At 27.1% G+C, this 23,008-nt stretch overlaps 2 protein-coding genes across 6 annotated transcripts in view; one reads left to right on the forward strand and one right to left on the reverse strand.

Moving 5' to 3' along the window:
- The window catches only part of LOC107455003 (GMP synthase burgundy), a 222,637-nt gene that overhangs the window by 43,581 nt on the left and 156,048 nt on the right, over positions 1 to 23,008 (reverse strand). The gene's annotated exons all lie outside the window — the stretch shown is intronic.
- On the forward strand, positions 7 to 21,636 carry LOC107455002 (vesicle-associated membrane protein 3). Of its 5 annotated transcripts, XM_043042254.2 has the most exons (7): positions 179 to 301; positions 1,895 to 1,997; positions 4,317 to 4,395; positions 6,969 to 7,047; positions 7,940 to 8,019; positions 10,678 to 10,729; positions 19,521 to 21,636. In XM_043042254.2, the coding sequence occupies exons 3-7, from the start codon at positions 4,339 to 4,341 to the stop codon at positions 19,535 to 19,537; spliced, it is 285 nt and encodes a 94-aa protein (XP_042898188.1). In that variant the 5' UTR covers positions 179 to 301; positions 1,895 to 1,997; positions 4,317 to 4,338; the 3' UTR covers positions 19,538 to 21,636. The 5 variants fall into 5 exon arrangements, with proteins under 5 accessions (XP_015927869.1, XP_015927870.1, XP_042898188.1 ...); XM_016072383.2 differs by lacking the exon at positions 4,317 to 4,395 and having other exon boundaries at positions 7 to 301; XM_016072384.3 differs by lacking the exon at positions 6,969 to 7,047 and having other exon boundaries at positions 163 to 301.

The raw sequence follows: 23,008 nt of genomic DNA on the forward strand, positions 1-23,008 counted from the left end.
AATATTAAATAAAGTTAAAATATTTTCAATTAAACAAATAGAGAAAGACTTAGTAACTTTATCTCTTTTTTATATTTAAATGACTCACGAAGTAAACTGATTAAGATAACTTTACAGCAATTTTGTATTTAATATTATTATTAGTATTACGAAATGGCAATAAATTTTTCTTCCTTTTAATTAAGTTAGTGGGCGAAGTTCACCGCCATAGGTGTCTGACCAAATTAAATAATTTCTTGATTATTAATATTTTTTATTAAGAATTTTTCTTGTAAGAGCTTACTTTGATACCAACAATAATGTAAGTATATGGTTTTTGTTCAACGATTGTTTAGATCTGTGACTTCGTGTACAATATTAATCCTGCATTGAGTAGGTGACAACTTTCGGTATGACTCATGGGAAGAATGACACCCGGATAGTTTGGGGATTACATTTCTTGATCTAGTTTATTGAAACAGCGTTTATCTTCTAGTCTATTGACACATTCTTTTAATTATATCTTACGTTTAATTTAGCCTGAAAAGAAATTTAACATTGTTCCAACAAATCTCTAAGTTATAAACATTCAAAATGTTAGTTCTGAAGTCATATTATTGTCAACTTTGGAAGATCTGTTTATGTCTAACTTAAATTCTACCGTTATTGAGAAGTCTTTATATTATAGAAATTATAATCATTCTATATGATTCTTATTCAAATATATTTTTTAATTATATCCTTTCTGACTTAATCCCACTCAATTGATTAATAAGTCTACGTTCATAGTTTTTTAAAATTATATACATCGATGATCGTAAATCTGTTTGTAATTAGACGAAAATGTCTATATTTTTGTTTTCCGTTGTATCATATTAGAAATTATTGCCTTATTTATTATAAATTAATAGTTTAAAATAATGATATTGCTGATTTGATACTAACTTTAGCAGTATGAGGATGTATTTTTTTAGTAAGAGTAATTATCCTTAAACTTCAGCAAAGCTAGATGTTTTTAAATTATAATTGTTAAGGATCTTATCTAAATTGAGTTCAGGAAAAATTTTGGTCTGTTATAAGCATAAAATGCACTAAAGATTTGGTAGTGATCTTAGTTGAAAATGATCTGCTGTAACTTGTAAATCACTGAATTTGTTAGTTTTTAATTTCGTATGTGGATATAATTTCGTACCGTTACTTGCTTACACCAACTTCTCCTACGGGCTAAAAAAATTTTAACTCCCAAAATTTTGAAATAAAATATTTGGTAATTAGCTCAGAGCTGGAAATACTCTTCGAGTTGATCCCTTCTGTAATGTATTTTTGTTTTTCCATTTGCTTCTGCCTGGGAAGTAAAAAATAAAGGGAAAGTATAATTTAATTTTACTTAATTCCTTAACAATTGTTTATTTACAATTTAAATAATTAATTTTAAGAATTACTTATTTAAAAAATAGTTTTAACAAATTTTCAACTATTTCCAGCTTTGTTATTTTGAGCACTTTATTTGAAATTTATTATAAATTGTTATACGAGATATGAATGATGTATTAAATAAAATTGTAATCATGAAATGTTATGGGTCAGGGACTGTCCTGTTTAATTTCCTAGGAAGTCATTTCTAGCTAGGCATAGCTTATTACATGAGACAATAATATTAAATTTCCACTTTTGTTATCAATATAAATGTCAAAAGGATATATATTTTAATATACTTTAGTTTAAGAGAATCTCATTCTATGATTTGATTTTGAATCTAAGTAAATTATTTTCCCCCTACAAGAAATAAAACAATTTATTTTTAGAAAAATTAACATTTGAAAAAATTAAATTATCAGGATCCTGAAAGTCCTATGGTGGAATCAGAGTTTTTTTCTTTCAAATTTTCTTTAAAAAAAAAAACCCAATATTTTAGGTCTACAGATGGAAATGAAGGAGCTGCGCCTGCAAGGCATCCTAATCCTCAACAAGCTGCCGCATCTAAAAGATTGCAACAGACACAAGCACAAGTTGATGAAGTATGAAAAGTCTTATATATAAAAATATTTTTTAAATAATACTAGTTCTGCTTTAGAAAGAAGATTAAATAATTATGTTTGTATAAGAAGTTAGTAATTTTTTTTTAAAATTAGCTTGCCTTTACACAAATGTCTATAAAATTGTTTTAAAAGGTTGGACTGATCACTTTTAAAATTTGGCATTGTTAACAAAAGCTTTAAAATCATTTCAGTTGAGACCTAATCGGTGATATTTCTGTACTATGATCTGTAGTACCAACCTCAATCGTCCGCATGACAAGTAGATTTTAAGCTTGCAATTTTTTTCTAAAAGAATATGTAGATGTTTGCCCGGCCGCAAGTTGTACTTTTCGAGTTGGTCCCTTTCTATGAATTTTTTTTTTAGTTTCTCTCGCAGGCCTCTGCCCAGAATTTGCAAAGGCTTGGCGATTAGTCTGCCATAGATCACATTACGGAAATGTCCCCACTTAATCAATAGTATTAATTACCTTTGTTGATGCTGTAGAATTTTTTTCCTATAATTGACTTAAGTATATGTTATGATTTATAAATTTAAACAATTCGTTTTTACGTCTTAAAACGAAGCAACAATAATTGTAGAATTTTGATGTGTGATTTGGGAATGGGAACCTTTAAATCAGTGAAAAGAAAAATTCAGTTTTTTTTTAGATCCTCATTCCTGAAACAAAATATTAAAATCGTTGTCAGAATTTAATTAAAAAAAAGGGTTTATGATAATATAAATTTTTTATTGAACTGTTAAAATTAAAGTACATGACAAGAGATAAATTTTATTCAATATTTCGATACAATTTAGATACAAATATAGCTTGTAAAACAAATTAAACAGATATTTAGAAATTTCTTTTGCTAGGTTATTATTTTCTTGCTTTATACTATTGTTTTTTTTAATTTAAATGTTAGCTTCATTTATTTTGTTTCTTTTTATATTATAGATCAAATTTTTTTTTCTTTCTAAAAAAACTTGAATCTAATTTCATCTTATTTGGAAAGTTAAACATTAAAAAAAAAAAAAATTATAATCATTTTTTTAAAGGCAAAAGTCATTTATAAAGTCATTTGGTGAACATGTTCAATTAATTGTGTAAATATTATTTGAAAAGTTGGTTTTATATGTTTAGAAGAATTTCATGCCTCTTTTCTATTGCAAACCAGAGCACATAGGATCTTTTTTTTTTAAAATTAATTTTTGTTAATAGATCTGTGATCTTTATAAACATGTGTTTATTTATTCATCTTGCTGATGAAATAAAACCAATTTTATCCAAATTCTTTTATATCTAGACAAACTAAGAGAATTTAAGTCTTAGAAAGCATTTAAATTGTTTTATAACTAATAAACTCTTTAAGTAATTTAAATAGAATAATTCAGGGCCCACTCTAAGAACTTCAAATGAGTAAGTTAGCCAAGTATCAAAAGTATTAGCCAAAATTTCAAAATTCGTATCCAAAAGCAGATCTTAAAAAAAATTTTTGCGATTGATTTTTTCCTATAGATAACTTCAATTCAAAATACAAATTTACTGAAAATTGAATTATTTTTATAAATTGCTCATTTAAATTAAGAAACATTTTGCAGAAAGGAACTAGAGTAAATGTGCAATGAATATGAGAGAGGATGAAAAATGTAGATGTTTTATCATCGTTGAGAAAGAGAAATGGTTAATTTTTGATAACTTTTTAGGCTAGAGCAGTAATCTAAGGATAAACCTGAAGCATTATTCATTATGTTATTATCACATTATAGTAATGGAAAAACAGATTTTCTGCAAAAACCGTTTGATGTATCTTGGCGCTTTTGTAATCTGTTTTATTGACACAAACTATAATAAAAGATTTTTTGACATGATATCGCATGATCCGGCAAAAAACTGTATTTTATTGTAGTTTGTCTTGTGCTTGCATGTTCTCTCTTGTTGCTTACATTATCTGAACTTAATATTAATTCTAACTGGTTAACAGAAATTACTGCTATCAAATAAAAGATCAGGATTTGTTCAGAAAAATTCCCTTTGACTTTTTTTTTTCATACCGAGGGATATATATATTTCTTTTTGGCCGAAAATATAATCTCTCAAAACGCAATTTTTTCCAACGGATTTACGATTTTATCGCATTTGACGAGATTGCGAATGCTTAGCGCGGGTCCTCATAATTGACTCCAAATTGAAAGCTGTAATTTGTGGAAAAAAAATAGAAGTTTGCTTTTTCTCATCTTCACTTCAGGTGATAATTATTTGTAGGAACAATTTATATTGATATATATTTGAAAAAATTAAAATAATTGGAAATTATTAGGTTGTTGGAATCATGCGGGTGAATGTTGAAAAAGTTCTGGAACGTGATACAAAACTCTCTGAATTGGATGATCGAGCAGGTGAGATAATTGAGTAAAATAAACTCAAGGATGAACTTGGTCACGTTTAAGAACTAACTTCTTAAGCAGAACCCGCATGTTCGTTAAAAGTAATAAGTCAAAAGCTTCCAGTGATGTCTTATACTTCTTTAAGGAAAAGTATAATATTTTGCATTAAAATTAAATTAACTAGTTTATTTCGAAATTGTGAGTTTGATGGTTATGGATTTAACTAATGTTGGAAAGTATATTTGGATTTCTCTTTGGAATTATCTTGTGCATTTTATTTCATTATTCTGTCAATTATTATCTCTACTAAAAGAATTAATACAGCAAAATAGAATGCACAATTTTATGTTTTGAATAATGCACTTATTGCAACTTAGATGAAATTATACAGCTTTCAATATTTCCAAAATTTATTTCCACGGAAAAAAAGCTCAATTTAAAAGTTGAGTTTCGAAACGAATCATGTAAAATTTCTTGAAAAGTTTCTTCACAATGATTTAATTTGGATACAATGGAGCTTTTGTGCTGTACCACTGGCCCTACTTTTTAGAGTACATTGTTTTTACGAATTATTATAACTATATCCAGAGTTCTCCCTAGGAATTAAGACGAGCAGGGTGCTTCCTCTCTGAAAAGGGCACTTTGAGTTTTGGCAGGGCACTCACTTTATACTGTAAAAATTAATCAAAATGTGTAATATTATTTAATAACTTAATTTTATCCGCAACAATTTTTAAATTTCCCTCTTATACTATTTTATGTGTATATTTAAAAAAATAATTAAAGGCTTACCAAAAGACAATTTTTATGCATAATTTTTGTTTAAAAGTAAGCTAACAGAAAATGATTTTAAATGATAAACAACCTGAAAGCTTTTTTCTATAATTTAAACTAAAATTTATGAAAAGATAAACATTTTAAGATGCATCTTTTTTTAAAAAGAAGAAAAAGAAATTATTAAACGAACCCTTCACAAAATATCTTTTCATAAAAACGGACCCTTCACAAAATATCTCTTCATGAAAACGAACCCTTTACAAAATATCTTTTCATAAAAACGGACCCTTCACAAAATATCTCTTCATGAAAACGAACCCTTCACAAAATAATTTTATCTTGTAATCGGACCCTTCACAAATTTGTTTATCTTCATTATTGTTTTGTTAAACCCTTCCCAGGGGGGGGGGGAAGATGGCTGGAGACAACCTAAGTTTAAATTCTAAATGTAGTATTCTAAGAAAATATTTCTACTTTTACAAACATTGTGTGCGCATTCTTATTAATATTAAATCATATTTTTTTTGTTTACAAATAATTGATCAATTTATATTTATTCATAAAATTAATAAATAGAATATTATGTAAATAAAAATTAATTTCTGGCAATTTTTTAAATACAATATTATAAATTTAAGAATTGTTTAAGTTTACTTAATGCGTAACACATTAAAAGTGATACATTACTAAGTTGTGTTATTTAAAATATGTCAATTGAAAGAATTAACAATTTGAGTGATTTTGTTTCCTATTCATCCGAAATGAATATTCTGTGTTGAGCAGTATAGGCTAAATACCAAATATTTGTATGTTGCATTTCTAATTTAGTAGAAGCAATTGTTGAGCAGAATCTTGTTTCTATTCACAATTTAAAAACTTCTTGAAAAGATTTTTAGCAATTTTTGCAATAACAGGACCCTATTTGCACAAATTCACAAAAGCAGGACCCTGGTTGAAAGAATATGACTTAACGCTTATTTTATATTCACAATTTATGAAGTTTTTTCACAATTTTACAAAAACAGGACCTTTTACAAAATATCTGGAAAGGCCCCTGAATACTCCCCCTTCCCGAAAAAAAAAATACTTATAAAAATTTAACCAGTTGAGAATAATCCTAACAAAGTAATTTTTTGTAATAGTAATCAGATTTAAACCTATAAACACATATAATTTTACCAGTGTGTAATTAATATTTAAACAGTGGATTTTTTTTTTTTTTTAAATTGAAGATAAATAAAAATTCAGTGTAAAGGAATGGCGGCATATTTTTACAAAAAAAGCAAAGAGGGAGCACTTATTGGGATCAGAGGGCAAGTAGGGCTTGCTGCCCTTCTATAAAACTTAGGGAGAACACTGCTATATATTGATAGCATGTAGCTGTGTACAAATTGCTATTTTATATTGTTTTGTAAATTAATAATTTTCGTCCCTAATTTATCATTTATAGAGATCTGCCCATTAAAATGTTATGTTTTACTATTTAATAATTTATGTATTTGATTACAACTAATTTAATGATATAGTTGTATTTGGATAAATAAACAGGTTTGTAAAATTTTAATATTTTATTTTTTTAGTATTTCAGTTGGATAATTAGGGAAATTCAAATAATGTTCTCTAAACTTTGTATGTATAAGTAATTGCATGCTATATTATAACAGGTACTTATTGAAATGCTATCTGCAACTGGATTTTAAGTTCATAACTATCAGATTCATGTATTAGTTACCAAGTTCATTCTTTAATATTCATGTTTTCATTTTTTGTGCATTGCTGCGCTTTGGAACATCTTAACCTTTAATTAGGTTGTGGACATCATGAGGACAAACGTGGAAAAAGTCTTAGAGCGAGATCAAAAATTGTCAGAATTGGATGATCGTGCAGGTAACACTTATTTGAATCATGGGGCTAGATTGTCTTGTGTAGCTTTGCTTTTGCATGGTTTAATATAGGTGATAACTTGCATTTATGTGATGCTCTGTTTTCTTTCTATAAAGTAGGTATTTGTTTTGTACTTTTCGGTTAGCCGAGTGCAAGAAGATTCAAATATTTTTTTTTTGTATCTTTATTATTTTTTTGTTAATGTTTTTTCTGTTCAGTGATTTAAAAGAAGGAAAAAAAATTAGCAGAATCTACATTTTTTGGCGACTTTTCGCTTGTGCTCGGCAAACCAAAACATTCTCTTTCTTTTTTCATTTAAAACTAACCAAAATTATTGCTTTGCTAATTGTTGAACATTTTAATTTTGTGTTTAACTTTTCCTCATTAAATTTTGTAAGCATTCCATATGCAGTGTAACCTGTCTAAAATAGTTCTATAACTACAATACTTGAGTTATAAAGCAGAATACTTGACAATACGAAAAAAAAAAAACTTGATTAGCTATAGTTAAAATGATTTTCAAATTTTTTTTTCTATTTCTATTCTGTTAAAAAAAATCACCTAACTATTATTGGCATTAGTAATGCTTAATTGTGCTATTAATTGGCACTACTGTTAATTAGTTAATATCAGATGTGTCAATATAATAGTAAAGTGATTTTTTTATGGCCTCCACGTAAACAGAATAGTACCTAAGGTACTGTTAATATGAAAAAAGAAATTGTTTTTTATTCATTGATAATTATAATAACTCAGTGAATATTATAATCTTAGGACTTTGACAAATCAAAAAGTTAAAATCTTGTTCAATTTAAAGTAATTTGACCATAAAACTTATTTTGAATATGCTTACAGCCGCTTTATATTTTTCTATAACAGTGTTTATTTTTTGCAGATGCATTACAACAAGGAGCATCACAGTTTGAACAACAGGCCGGTAAACTTAAGCGAAAATTTTGGTGGAAAAATTGCAAAGTATGTAATATATTTTATGTTTGTTCTGAAAAAATTAGTTCTTGATTGCTTGATTATAAGAAGCTTTTTTGTGAAGTTGTCATTACCTAAGAATATTAAGTTATAGAACTATATTATTATAACTAGTACTTTAAAGCATATTACTGTATATTTTTGAATATAAGCTCATATTCGTATAAGCCAAAGAGTACGCTTTTTATTAGGAAATTCATCCAAAATTGAAAACTCGTAAATAAACCATTGTAAAAAAAGGGGTGGGTGCTACATTTGGAAACAAAAATGTGTCTGATCTCTAATTATGGTAGATCTAGTAACGGTTGCACAGGAGATAAAAGAAGCCGAATCCCTCCAAATTTATAATTAGAAGGTTAAAAAATTTAGTAATCCTTTCAAATTGTTATTTTTATGCGTCTCTCTTTTAAATTTTTATATTTAGGCATTTAGTTTTCAATTGTTGTATTAATTTTTGTTTTGTGATATTTACCGATTATCACTAAAGCTTGAAAAAGGTAGAAGTATTTGTTTTGGTGATGTCCTCAAAGAATTTTTCAAAGTTAGTCAATCCAATTCTAAACCGACTCACCCCAACTACAGCTGTAGAAAAGTTTCTAAAAATTGAAGCTTATATTCGAAAATCTACACTATTTACTGCAATTCTTGTTAAAGACTGATGACTGAAGATCCTTTAATACAAATAGAGATTTGTTGCTCAATCAAAATCATTTTTGGTGTGCATTCTAATGTTCTCCAATGTAAAGAGGCATTGTTTGACTGTTCGTAAAAATGCATCTAGTTTTTCTGTTTCTTTAAAGGCAATGTAAATCAATGCTTAGTGTGAAACTATATTAAAGTAGGCATAGTGAAACCTTCAGGAAAGACCACCTCTATGTAGCTACCACTTTTGGGAGGCAAAGAGGGGCAATAGACTTTGCGTTGCAGAAAACATTTGGGAGAGATCATTAAAACCTCTCCCAGTTACTGGAAAACATCTCTACCAAATGCAGAAAAGGTCAATTAGGGAAACACGAAAAAATATCAAAACCAACAATTTCACAAAACAAATAAGTAGATTTAAATGTGTTAAAATATGTGTGCGAAGCTCTTATTTAGAGTTTTTTTTTGAAGATATAACCTCTAGTTGCAGTCAGATTGCACTAAAGATGATTTAGATTACTTTTAGAGTTGGAAAGTTAAATTAGAAGGACTGTTCATCTATAGATTATTGTGTTGCATAGATGAACCTACTAAGCCTACTCTGATAAATTTGCTGTCCATGCAGGGAAATGAAATGATATGACTTAGCTGCCAAAATCTATTAGCTTAAAAAAAAACTTTAAAAGAAAATAAAAAATTGAATTGCAAGAGTTAGAAGAAAAAAATAACAGCAAATAATTTTAATTTTACATGTTACAAGCAAACTTTATTAATAATTTACTATGATTTTTAAAAAAATTTTTTTTAATAAAGTACCTTAGATTTTCTTATGTATTCAAATTAAAATTATAAGATTGGTAGGTTTTTATGTTAATTTTTAACGTCTGTACTATGTACTTTAACAAGATTTATTAAAATATTTGAAGCTGGAAGAAATATTTATGTGTGAAAGGGATAACTTTATTTATTTTTCTTGATGAAGTTTGACAAAATCAAAATTTATTTCAAAAGGGCTAGAAAAAATATCTTATGCAAAATATACATTTTTGCAAGTTTTTTATAGTAACTGATTTTTGATTTTTTTTTTTTAAAAAAAGCTACCTAGTTATCATTTACGCAAAGTTTTTAAATTTTGGACTCCTTAAATTTGGATACTCCTTGGATTTCTTCTCTGATCTTTGTATGAGCCCTGCTAATATTTCACTTTTCATTTGCCCGAAATAACTCAGGATAGTAAATTGATGGTAAATGAAATGTTTTTTACACTTAAAAAAAAATTTAAATTTCAACTAAACTTGTGTATTATGTTTTGTTTTTTTAATGTATTATGTTTTTTCTTTCTTTTTTAGTTTCTTGTCTTTAAAAAATATGTTGATTTTTTTTTTCTTCAAAAATTTTTAAGGGTTAGCAGTTAAATTTGTAAAAAAGTATTTTCTTAGGGCTGTAGCACACAATCCAATGCTCAAAAGGAGCTTTAATCTTGAGAGTGCTTATTTCAGAGTCTTAAAATCTTATTTGGAACAAATCGGTTCAGAATTGTGGATTTGCAAAGAAAATATTACACATATATTGTTCAGCTGTGTAGATGTCAAAACAGAATTTTAGCTTAAGTATAATTTTCATTTGTGGATATCAGTTTTGACTGAGTTTAAGTTCTAGAAATAAGGAGTATTTTTACCTTTTGTTATATTTTCTAAAGTGAAAGAAAAAAAGTAAAAAGTGAAAAAAAAACTTGCGAAATAATTTCATTACAATTATGTTTGATTGTAGATGATTGCCATCATGGTCAGTATTGGTCTAATAATCATTATCATTATTGCAGGTAAGTGGAACGCTTTAGAAAGTTAGATGGGCATGAAAATATGCTTTTTTTTTAATTTTTATTTTTGTAGGAAAGTGTTTAATCATTTTGGTTCAATATTTTTGTTCAATTCTTTATTCCTAATTGTTTTATTATTTATTTTTGTTTTTTAGTTATCTGCATTCATTATATTTATTTTTCAGATGTGGGCAATTATAATTGTTGTCATTATTGTTATTATTGTTGTTATTGTTGGTAAGTTTTATTTTCAGTTTATGATTTTCCTTCTATTTAAGTTCCCTTTTATATTATTTTGCAATTTTTGGATTTTCTTTGACAATTTATTTTACGTAATTAGCATGATTAATATTTTTGTTTTAAGGTTTTATTCAATACTTGTCATTGCTAGATATTTTTATTGAAGTGTTTTTTTTTTTTTTCATTTAATGTAGTTTATGATAATGTTGAATTGATTATAATTATCTATTTTAAAAATATTCTTCGAATTTCAATTTATTGTATCAACATTGATATGTTCTGTTTTCATACGGTTAAAAAAATTCTCCTATTTTTAATTTTGCAGTGTCTTACAATTTATTTTTTGAAGTTTTTCTTTTTATCACGCTGTTTGTTGTTTTTGTTTTGTTTATTTCTGTCTTTTCTACATATTTGAGAAATTTGAAATGCTAATTTTTGTAGTAAATATAATTTATTATTTTGATTTTTGTTATAAAAACAATGGCAAAAGAAAAATATTACTTTTTTAAAAAAAATTTTTGTTTCATATCTTTCCCAATTTTCTTTTCTCTTGTTTTATAATTGATTTCTCTATTCTGCTAACTCTAAATAACATTTCTCCAATGTTCATATGTCTCGGAAAAAAGGCACAAAACCCAGAAAATGAAAAAATTTTGTTAAAAAAAATTAAAAACTTAGAAAAATATGACTTCCAGTCTTTATTTTTTTAAAAATAAATCAATTTATTTTAAAAATGAACTCTCATTTTTTATTTAAACCCCTAGTTTTTCAATGCAAGTATGAGGTCATTTCTATTGATACAGCAGTTTTATATTAAGTAAAAACTTTTATTAAAACTTGAAATAAAGCTCTGACACAACTGTCAGTCATTTATCAAGAATATCATGGAGATTAAGGTTCCACAATTTCCAGACCAATGTGTTCGGCATTGCATACCAGCCGCCTTTACTTCTCTGCTAGCTGAATTTATCAATGTGATCAGGGGTCTGTCTAGGTTTTTCTGAGAGGTACCTATTTTGTGAAAAGTTAGACATAATATGTGAAAAATTAAAAATGATATTAAAAAATCAACACAAAAACATAGTAAAAATATAGATTTATCGTTTCTTAAGGATACAAAAATAAAATTTTAAGAAAAAGTACTTTGTGAAACTACCGTTTTTCCTAAAATTGAATTTGTGAAGGTACCGCTAAACGGTAGTAAATTCAACGTGGACAGACCCCTGGTGATGCTGGGTCTGTTTCAGCTGCCATCAACAATTTCATAATGACAGCCTAGAACCTTAACCATTACTGTTGCCGCTCTTTATTAAAATTTAATAACATTTTACTGCATTGTTAAATTAAGTTTTTAAAGATGCAATTATTACTTTAAGATATTGCACATATTTAGTGAGGATTTTCAGTTTTTTTTTTTTCCGTATGAATCTTGTTCTTAACAAATATTAATTTTTTATCAATGCAAAGTGGTTTTGCAATTACTGTGTCAAAATTTTACTGTCTTGCAAGCTAACTGTCAAAAAATGAATTAAATGTTTATTTAAAGGTGTTATAAGACATGAGAATAGTATTAAAAACAATTATATAGTTATCTTAGTAACTGTTCCAGTGACAAAATTTTCAAATGGCAATACTTTTTTGAAATGTGATCATTATAGCAAAGAATTTTAAAAAAATAAGTTGAAATGATATTTTTAGCACAAATGGCAGCACTAAGCAGAAATGAAGAAAACAGTATTCAAACTTTTTACTTGTCTGTGATTCAGCTTTACTGAGCCCACTCTTATGACAGCAGGAAAATGAAAATACTCATTCATATGTTACATTTTGTTTTTTCATTTCTGTCTAGTATTGGTCCTTGTTAAACTGTGCTACCGTAAAGTGCTCAACTTCGCGCGCAGGTCGTCGGGCTACCGAATCGGGGGTGCCATCCCCTCCGCAGAGGATCAAAATTGTGATGGCATGTCTTCGGATCATCCTCCGGGATGTTTCCCAGACCGTCGCCAATAGCCCATTGTGCAGCTCTCGTGCGACGTAAATTAACAACAACAATAACAACAACATCATTTCTGTCTATTGTCATCAGTATTCATAATAATAATATGGCTCAAATTTTTTTTCTTTTTTCAAATCAAACTTTCTGAAGATCGTGTTTTGATGAGTATAACTGTTTCCTTTAAATAATTTCTCAAAGTTCCATCTCTGTAATGTGAGAACTACATAATTGTTTTTTAGTACTTATCAGTTATAAGGACCATGTAGCCAAATTTGCTATATGTGCATACTAAATGCAATATGACGCAGCCAAAAATAAATAAATAAATACAAATAGTTTTCTGCTTTATAATGAACAATGCACACATCTAGTAATTTATATTTTATAATATTTACTAAAAAGTATGTATAAAATATATTTTTATTTATATTGTAATGCTAATTATTTCATTGGCTAAATTAAAAAAATTTGTTTCATTAAACTCCAACAGTGTATTTATTATTACATAGTTTGAAATAATTCTTTCCTTAGAAACAATCCTTATATAATCTTAATTGCTTGAAACTGGTTTGCAAAATTCTTAGCTTATTATTTACATTTTTTAAAATTTGATATTGGATTTAATATTACATAGTTGAAAGAATTCTTTCAGTAGAAACAATCTTTATATAATTCTAATTGCTTAAAACTGGTTTGCAAAATTTTTAGCTTATTATTTACATTTTTTAATATTTAATATTACATAGTTTGAAAGAATTCTTTTTGTAGAAACAATCTTTATATAATCTTAATTGCTTAAAACTGGTTTGCAATATTCTTAGCTTATTATTTACATTTTTTCTGGGAAGTTGATATTTTAGCCTAAAATAAAATTAACAGTCAACATTTCTCTTCTCATTCTACTTTAATTAGCATTTGTGATAACATTAATGAGTTTCAATTTTCTTAACATTTCTCTTAATTTCAAACTATATTTCTTTGCTCTTTACTAATACTTCATCTTCAATACTTTGTCTTCATCTATATTTGTACTCTTGCTTTTTAGCCTGGGCATACTCTTAAGGTTATTGAGCTCTAACGACCTCAACACCTTATGTGCTCACAGAACATCTACAGATCTTCACACCCTAATTTAAGAAAAAGAATCAGTCATGTTGTGCATGTCTATTGTTTTTGTCTATGTGTATTTTATTATGCATTTTGCTAGGTATAAGAAGTATTGATGTTAACCAGTGTTGCGAAGATAAGAAAAAAAACTATTAAATTTAATAAATTACACATAGTGTTAGTTACTGTAAGTAAACAGGAAATATTACTGTGCTGTAATTTTGTGCAGTGATTGTTAGCATTAGGATAGGGGCTGACTCAACATGCATTCAGCTCTATAAGTTAAAAAGGTTTTTTAAGTTTTAAGAGTTTTTGTAAGTTAGGAACATATCATTGGTATCAAAATTATAATCAAAGGTATAAATTGGGTTAATTTGATAAAAAGTTTTTTGAAATTTATCAAAATTTTTGAAGTTTACTAAAAGATCTTATCTATTTGATAAATTTAAAAAAAATATTTTGGATAAAATTAATTTTACTGCTCTTTTATATAACTGTAGATTTAGATTTTTTAATGCAGGTTATATTTTGTATGTAACGATAAATATCTTTGAATTGCATCATTCACAAACTATTGTATAAAGATCCATCTTAATTGATATTCTTTTAATAACTTCTACGCAGAGAAATTATATTCATAAATAAATTTAACAATATGAGTAATTTATATGAAGACCTATTTTAGATCTAATTTTTATAACAAGGGTTGATTCAAATTTTGATTATATATGTGAGAATTATATAATCTAATACTAACACAGGAATGTCTATCTGTGTAATGTTCTTTAAGATTTTCTTGTACATAGTGCTGGTGCTTGCTTTTTTAACATACATTTCTTGAGTACTATGACCTTTTTGTGAATTGGTTTGTAAAAGTTGGGGAGAGTTTGCTAATTGATAGTTGTACTTTCGTATACCTTGCTGCTCTTGCTGTTCTGTGTTAACTGCTGATACAGTTTAAATTTAAATGAAAAACAAATGTCCAAGAAAGTTATGCCATTCTCAATTTTTAATATTGCTGTTAACTAGACGCAAAATTTGGTGTTTCTGGTATTTTAACTAAACAGATAGGCAGCATTATTTATACAAGGTGGTCCAAGATAAAGAGGAGATTGAGACTTTGCTAAATAGAAAACTACTGGATATTGTATCCAATATTACAGATGGGGAAGTAAAGTGTCTAATTAAATATATACACAGTGATTATGATTAAAATCCAATTTTCTAAAAGCTATAAAAAAGTAATCAGCATGCGTCAGAAAAGGTTTAAAAAAAGTTTTTGTTTGTTTAGATTCAATTTTAGCAAATTTACTCTGTATAAACATGAAATTCGTTTTGAAATATTTACAAAATTCTTTTATGTATAATTGACTGAAAACTTTTTTAATTCTTTGTAAAAATATAAATAAATAAAAAAATTAGTCTTTCTGAAATAAACCAATCTAGTATTCAACATATTTTTTTTAAATTTGAGTATTTTAATAATTATATTCTAAATTTATATTAGCTTTTTCCGTTTTGCATATTTGACTACTCAGTCTCATTATGTTTTTTGCAGAATTTTTTAGTATTAGAAGTTATTTAAATCAACCTTAATACTAGGAAACTTAATTGTCTAAATACCTCTTCTTTTTGTACTAGGTTAATTCTAAATAAAAAAAATTAGTTTTTTAAAAAATAAATTAGTTTTTTTAAAAATAAATTTAACCAATTTTATTTTTCTAATAGAATTAAATTTTTCCATTAATAATTTAGTTTTTTTTCTTTCTTGTCCTGAAATGAAAAAATTGGAGCTTATTTTAAATGCATTTCCCCCCATGTTCACGATTAAAATATGCAGATTTCAAACTTATTTCTTACTAATTGGTATTTAATCATAAGCTAATGAATTCTGCATTGTGGGCAAATTTTAAATTTATTTTTGCTTTTAATAACCACCTGATTACCTAAAATTATAATTATCCCACAAGGCCAAATGAAATAAACTTTTTACCTAGTCTTTTTTTAATAGTTATTTTTTTTCACAAATTTTTGCTAAAAATATTCTTATTTTGATAACCGACAACTTTAATTAAAAATTTGATATGTATAAAAAATTTTCACCCAAACATTTTATTTTTAAAGAAAAAAAGTGTTTTGCATATCAATATCTCAGCTGTGGGAACAAAATTTAGCAATTTTTTTTATATTGTAATTTTTAAAGAAAATATTATAATAAAACGAGTATATTTTTAATGATTGTAAATATAAAGACTTTAATATTAAAAATTTTGTGCTGTATTTAAAATAAACTTAAAGGTATTATAAAAAATTTGCCAATCGAGAGATTTTTATAACCTGCCAATTTCAGGTTTTGGGAACATTATCTACCATTTTTAGAAAAGCAAGTTTTTAATACAATTTGACTAAATCTTCATCAGATTTTTTAAATAAATAAAAGCAAGAGAATTGTTTCATATACTGTATTTTTATTCAAAACTATTTTCTCTATGAAACAAATATAATTGCTTATAAATAGATTTTATGGTTATTATCCCAGTAGCAGAATGCACAGAGTGGATCTGCAGCACTACCCAAATTTCCAAATTTGGATAGTACTCCAAAAATAATCCAAATTTTTTTCGTGAACTCAACAGTGTCGGACTAAAAATAGATTAATAGAAGACAACTATTGTAAAAATTCAGCTGAATCTGGCATACGTGTAGTAAAATTTTCAAAATAATAAATTTAACAAAACAAAGTAATCTTAAAAATTATACTTTGTGTTGTTAAATTTTGTGCAGTTATATGGAAAATGGAATAAATCCTTTATAGTTAAGTCTGTGATCAAATAACAGAAAAAAAGTCTTTTTGTTTTTTGTTGAGTTTTCTCTACTCAGCTTTTTAATTTTTGATTAAAACTAGTTTTAAATACATAGGTCAAGAAGTTTTTTATTTTAGTTACTTTTTATTAGATAATTACAATGAATTTAAATATGTATATACATATTTACACATTATTATTACATAAAAATACAGGGATGAGATTTTTTCCCTTTTTAGCCGATTTCTGCCTTTTTCGCTTTTGTCTCTTGAATTTCAGCCTTTTTATCAATAACTCCGATTCATGTTTTTAAAATAAATATTCCACTTTTTCTAAAAAATCAGCCATTGAAATAAAATAATCATATTTATTTCCGATTTTATATATAGATACAGTAGGGAGCTGATTATCCGGAACGATCGGGACCATTGCTATTCCGGATAACTGATTTTTCCGGTTTTCTGAATTACTACAAAAAGCAGTTTTTTTTATTGTTAAACTCGACTAAAAAATTTTTTTTTTGAAATAATCTTAAAAAGAAGAAAAAACGATGAAGTAATACACTAATGATTATTTCCAAAATGATGGTAAGGTAAAAATCTGTTAAAAAAGAAAAAAAAAAACCTAAAATCTTATGAGGAAAAAAAAATTATTATTATTATTTTTAAATGGCGGGAAAATTCATCGAATTTCGTTCCGCCTTTTTGGTTTTCCAGTTTTCTGATTTCTGGATAACGGGTTCTGTACTGTTTAATAATCGAAAGGTATATAAACAATTCAAACTACGTAGCTGCCAACCCTTCTGCATATTTACTTATTTTAGCTATCAGCTTTTATGAGTAGAAAATAAGATTTTCCTCAATTTTAGTCGTCTGCTAGATAGCTCGTATTTTCGTAATCCAGACATCGCTCCATTTTAATATCTAATATTGATTTTCGTATTTACCTGATTTAAAAGTAGCAGGTTGCGATTCTTATTCATGTGATTTCAGTATCGTTCATTGCAATACAAGATTTAAAAATCCAATATCGCGATTTGTATTGAGGCTTTTTTAAAATTCTATGCAAAGATTCGTATTCATGCGAGTTTATCCAATGTCCTGATTCATTTTTGCGGTTGTAATATCCAACATCTATTTTTGTATTTACACGTGAATTAAAAATTAGGCTTTGGATTCATATTCACGCCATTTAGAAATTATTTTTTTTTTTTTTTTTTTTTTTTTTTAAAAAACGGCAGGCACTGAACTTTTCGTTCTTCGCCATAGAAGATGCCGGAATTGTTACTCATTTAGTGTTACCCAGTGGGCACCTGTGAACCAAAGTCACGGAGGCGAGTAACGTTACCCACGCCATACTGCCACAAACCCGTTCATAGGGTGGGCCACATTCACTCATTCACACAACAGAAGACAACACAGAGAGAGAAACATCCATGCCCAGAGCGGGATTCGAACCCGCGGCCATTGGCTCCGCAGTCAGACACGCTAACCACTCGGCCACCTGGCCGGCCATTTAGAAATTATGCATCGTGATTCGCATTTACGCGATCTGAAAATTATGCATCACGATTTGTATTTTCACATTTTTGAAATCCAATATCGTGGTTTATATTCTCGCGATTTTAAAATCCTTTATCAAGATTCATGTAAAAAGTATGTTTTTTTCTTGAATTAGTTACAATAAAGGTGGCAGTTTCTTTATCGAGGATTATTGCTATATATAGGTCTTACAACATCAGCGAAACTGGATGAGAATATGTATTTGTACAGTAGGGAATAGGATTGTTGTAGTAGGATTATCCGGAACGATCGGGACCATCGCTATTCCGGATAACTGATTTTTCCGGTTTTCTGAATCGCTACAAAAAACCGTTTTTTTTTATTGCTAAACCCAACTTTAAAAAAAATTGGAAATAATCTTAAAAAAAAAAAAGAAAAAACGATGAAGTAATACACTAATGATTATTTCCAAAACGATGGTAAGATAAACATCTTTCAAAAAAGAAAGAAAAATCGTAAAATTTTATGAGAAAAAATTGCGGGAAAATGTATTGAATTTCGTTCCGGTTTTTTGGTTTTCTGATTTCCGGATAACGGGGTCTGTACTGTATATGTATTTTTGCTATAAATCACGTGAGATTTACTCGCCTGAAAATTCAGCTTTTTTGCCTTCTCATCCCTGTAAATATCTTATGTAAGAAAATTATTTTCCTCCCATATTAAACTAAAATTAATTCTATTTAATCAATGAATTAACATTTGAAAAAACTATTAACATCAAGTGTCATTCACCTCAAGTTTAAAAAAAATGTATTTGAACTTGAGTGAATGAATAAAAAGTATTTTATTAACGATTGAAAATTTGAACAAGATATAGGGAGAGTGTGAACTAATAGTAGGAATTGAAGAAAGATAAAGAAAACTTGGATAAAAGTATGCCGGAGTGTCCGCTGCTCTGCTGAAAGGTTTCTGCTGCTGGGGTTAATATAATCATTTTACTTAAAGACAGTATTGAATTTTTGTCTCATTTCTGTCTAATTTCAATAAAATCAGAATTTTTTTTTTTATAAAATTAAATCTTCTAAGAATGAAGCTTAAGAGGTATTTATTTATGTTTCATATTTCCTTGTATATTTCAAGATATTTTTAAAATCAAGAGCATTGTTTTATAGATCATATTTTATTCAAGAATATTTGCTCTATTGAATCCAAATTTAAATACTTATAAATAAATAGTATGGTTAGTATGATATTACATAACAGTATTAAAATTGCTTTTGAAAGTGAAATTCAAAAGCTTTTTATTTATGCATGTTTTATATTATCGTGTTTATAATTTATTATTATTATTATTTCTAAAGTTTTTCTCCTCTTTTCAGTTTCAACTACCACTTAAATTTTGCCACCTCAGATGCCAGATTATTTTTTAGATCCTTTTCTTGCATGCTAAAAATAATGTGAAGCAATCATAAGAAAAGTTGTGACTTGAAAATACAATATTTATTTTAAAAAATTTGCTTTTTTTTTATGTTCATACAAATAAAAATATCTGAAACCAGGAAATATTGCATGTTTTTTTCCCTTAATATTTTTTATTGTCCAATTTAATATATGGCTGTTATTTCGAATGTTTTGTTTCATTTTAATTTATTTTAGTTAATTACATTATTTTGCATGTAGTTGTTTCTTGATTTTGTTCAGATCTCTTCACTTTTAAACAGTTTTTAAGTAGTAATACATTCAAATATTTTTTTAGCTTTTATATATTGAATGAGATTTTTCCCTCAATTTTAATGATTTGTGCTTTTTATTATATTTATTTCAGTCTTTTTTTTTGATAATATGCTCGATTGTTGTAGGTTGAATAGTGTGTTATAAGTTTTGTTTGATAAATTACTTTCAAATGTATATAAAAGTATTGAATGTCTCTAATATATTCTATAAATATATTTTATAAGTTCTCAGAAGATATTAGTTTTTGATGCATGGTGGATTTCTAGTTATCTCACCGTGGGTGTTTTTTGATATTCTAAAAATTTGCTAGCTGGTGTTTTAAATCTGAAATTCAAAAATTTAGTGATTAATATATTTTTTTTTATCAAAAAAATCTCAAAAGTATGAATTTTATGAATTTTAATTAATAATATTGTATCAGTTTTATTTAAACTATAATTGTAAAATTATTCTGTTCCAATAGAACAAAAGAGTTTTGATATTGTGATATTAAATAAAGTAGAAAAACATGCAATAGCAACAGCGCCGTTATCAGTAAGGAGACTTGGACACCATTTGTTACATTCTTTGCTTTTTACTGCAGATGGTAGTTGCTGAAGCAAATGTCTTTCTCAGGGAGGGATATTAGTTCTCTTAAATGTTTTTCTATTTTATTTAATGTTTTTTTTTTCGTATACGAACACCAGTGATTTATTTATTATTGTGAGATTAAAAAGGTGAGTATTTAGCTTACATTCCTTGAAAAAGATGTATTTTTTTGTGATTGTATTCTGTGGTTTGAAATTGTCTCTCTGTATAACATGAATTTAAAATGTTTTACCATCCTTTCTTCTTGAACTATTTAATTCTTTTTTTCGTTATTTGAATAAATTGTTTGTTCTGTGAAATTATGTATAAAAGCTATGTTGATGTGCGTGCGAAAAAGTTATCTTAAAATGCTTAACTGCAAATTATATCGGACGTTGCTTTGGTCACATTGTTTCTTTATAGACATAAGCTAGAACTTTTGAATTTGTGTTTACAACTCTTTCCTTGTTGTTTTATGTTATTGAATTTATCGTTCTACATTATTGAGGGGAGGGAGCGTATGGTTGTTATGCATATTGTATGGTTGCAAGTTATGCATATTGTAATTCATGATAATTTTTTTAGATAAGTATAATTCAATTTAAAAACTTGCAATTTGTTTAAAAATAAATAATTATTTTGACAGACTTTTAAAAATTTAGTTTTACAACACTTAAGATCTAAAATTATTAAATGTACAGATGCTTTTATAACAGTATTAAAGTGATGAAATTTGTAAGATTTTATGAAAAGCTAAGCAAAAAAGTTAAATGTTTAACATACATGTTCATTTCTTTAGTATTTCTTTCAAATTAATATGGCATTTAGTAAATTTATTACAATAAACGGTTTATTTACTTGGAGCTTGCTACAAATTCTTGAGATTTTAAATGTGTGAAAGTTATATAGAGTTGTATAGAATGAAAGAAAATAGCAATTTTTGTTGCATTGAATAGGGGAAAAAATATTGTATTACATATTTTTAATGCAAATGTATGTAATCTTGTCCACATAGTTGAAGGAAACTAAATTGTGAATTGATTGAAAAGAATGAAGTTGTAAATAATGAGTTAGAGCTGCTAATTTTAAGCAATGAAAAAATAAATAGGTGTGGGAATATGTTGTAAAATATCAGTATTATTTCCATAACTTGTGTATTATTTGATGAATGTTAATAAAAAGAATATATCTGCATTAGCTTTCTTATTTTAAGGGGAAGAGAGAATGATTGGGAAATCGACCTTTTGCAGGGATGTATTCCGGGGTTTAAATATCATTCTTCTAGGCAGTGATCGGAAAAACTACACTATTTTTGTAGTTTGCTACAACTACTTTTTTTTTAATGTAGTGACTACAAACTACTTTAAAGAGACTAATATTGGATTTGCATTCACGTGTTTTTAAAATCCAATATTGCAATATTCGTATTCACGCATTTGTAATACCAAACATCGATTTTGTATTTATACGTGATTTTAAAATTACACTTTGAGCTTTGTATTCACGTGATATAAAAATCGTATTGCGATTTTAAAATCCAATGTCGCGATTTTTGTAATTTAATTCTTAAGCTTACTAAGTTCAAAAACATGTAGAGTAATTTTACAAAATCTTAGTTCAAAAACATGTAGAGTAAATAAATTGATGTCGAGTGTTTGCTCATTAAATTTCTCACTTTGTGTCGAATGATTCTATTTCAAATTAAAGAATTACTTACAGATTTTGAAAACTACAGTCAATTCTTAATTTCTGGCACTTTTTATTTATTAATTTGTAAATGGGAACTTACTTACAACAACTTTATCCTTGTAATTTTCGATTGAAGATAGCATGTTTTATCCAATAATATTAGATATTTTTCCTGCAGCAAATTTCACAATTCTTTCAATGATTCTTAATTTTCTGGCACTTTTTATTTATTAATTTGTCAATGTGACCTTACTTTCAGCAAGTTTTTCACTGTTATTTTCGATTGAAAATAGCATATATTATCCAATAATAGATATTTTTCACAGTATTAGTTTACTCTAATTTTTGCTAACCTGCGTAAGCTCCGAGGGTGTGTGATAACTGTCCTTGTTAAACATCCTCCTAATAAGTGCTCGATTTAGCACGCAGGTTGTCAAACTATAGGGGTCACTGCTTAGGACTGGTTTCGGCGAGAGAACAGGAATCTTTATTCTGTCTATTGTGCTAGTCCTAGAGTGAAGAGAAGCTACTCTCCCTGAAATGCGCTATTCTTGTTTCCATAACAGACGGCGTCAGACTTTGTGACGGGGAGTTCTTACCATAGACAAACCGTCAGCTGGGGATCAATATTGTGATGGCATGTCTTCGAATAATCCTCAAGGATGTTTCCTACACTGTCGCTAATAGCCCATTGTGAAGCTCTAGTGCGACCTAAATTACGTAATATTACTCCTATTAAATAAAAGATTAACAATTTTCAGTATTACTTTGTATACTATTTTTCTCGGCCAACTCATGATAGTCAAAATTTACTAAAATCAATCTTTTCCCGGCTTTTATCTTTTTCGGGGAAGGGCAGAAAAACCTATTACCATAG

This window comes from Parasteatoda tepidariorum, chromosome 8, assembly GCF_043381705.1.
Source record: "Parasteatoda tepidariorum isolate YZ-2023 chromosome 8, CAS_Ptep_4.0, whole genome shotgun sequence".
Lineage (NCBI taxonomy): Eukaryota > Metazoa > Arthropoda > Arachnida > Araneae > Theridiidae > Parasteatoda > Parasteatoda tepidariorum.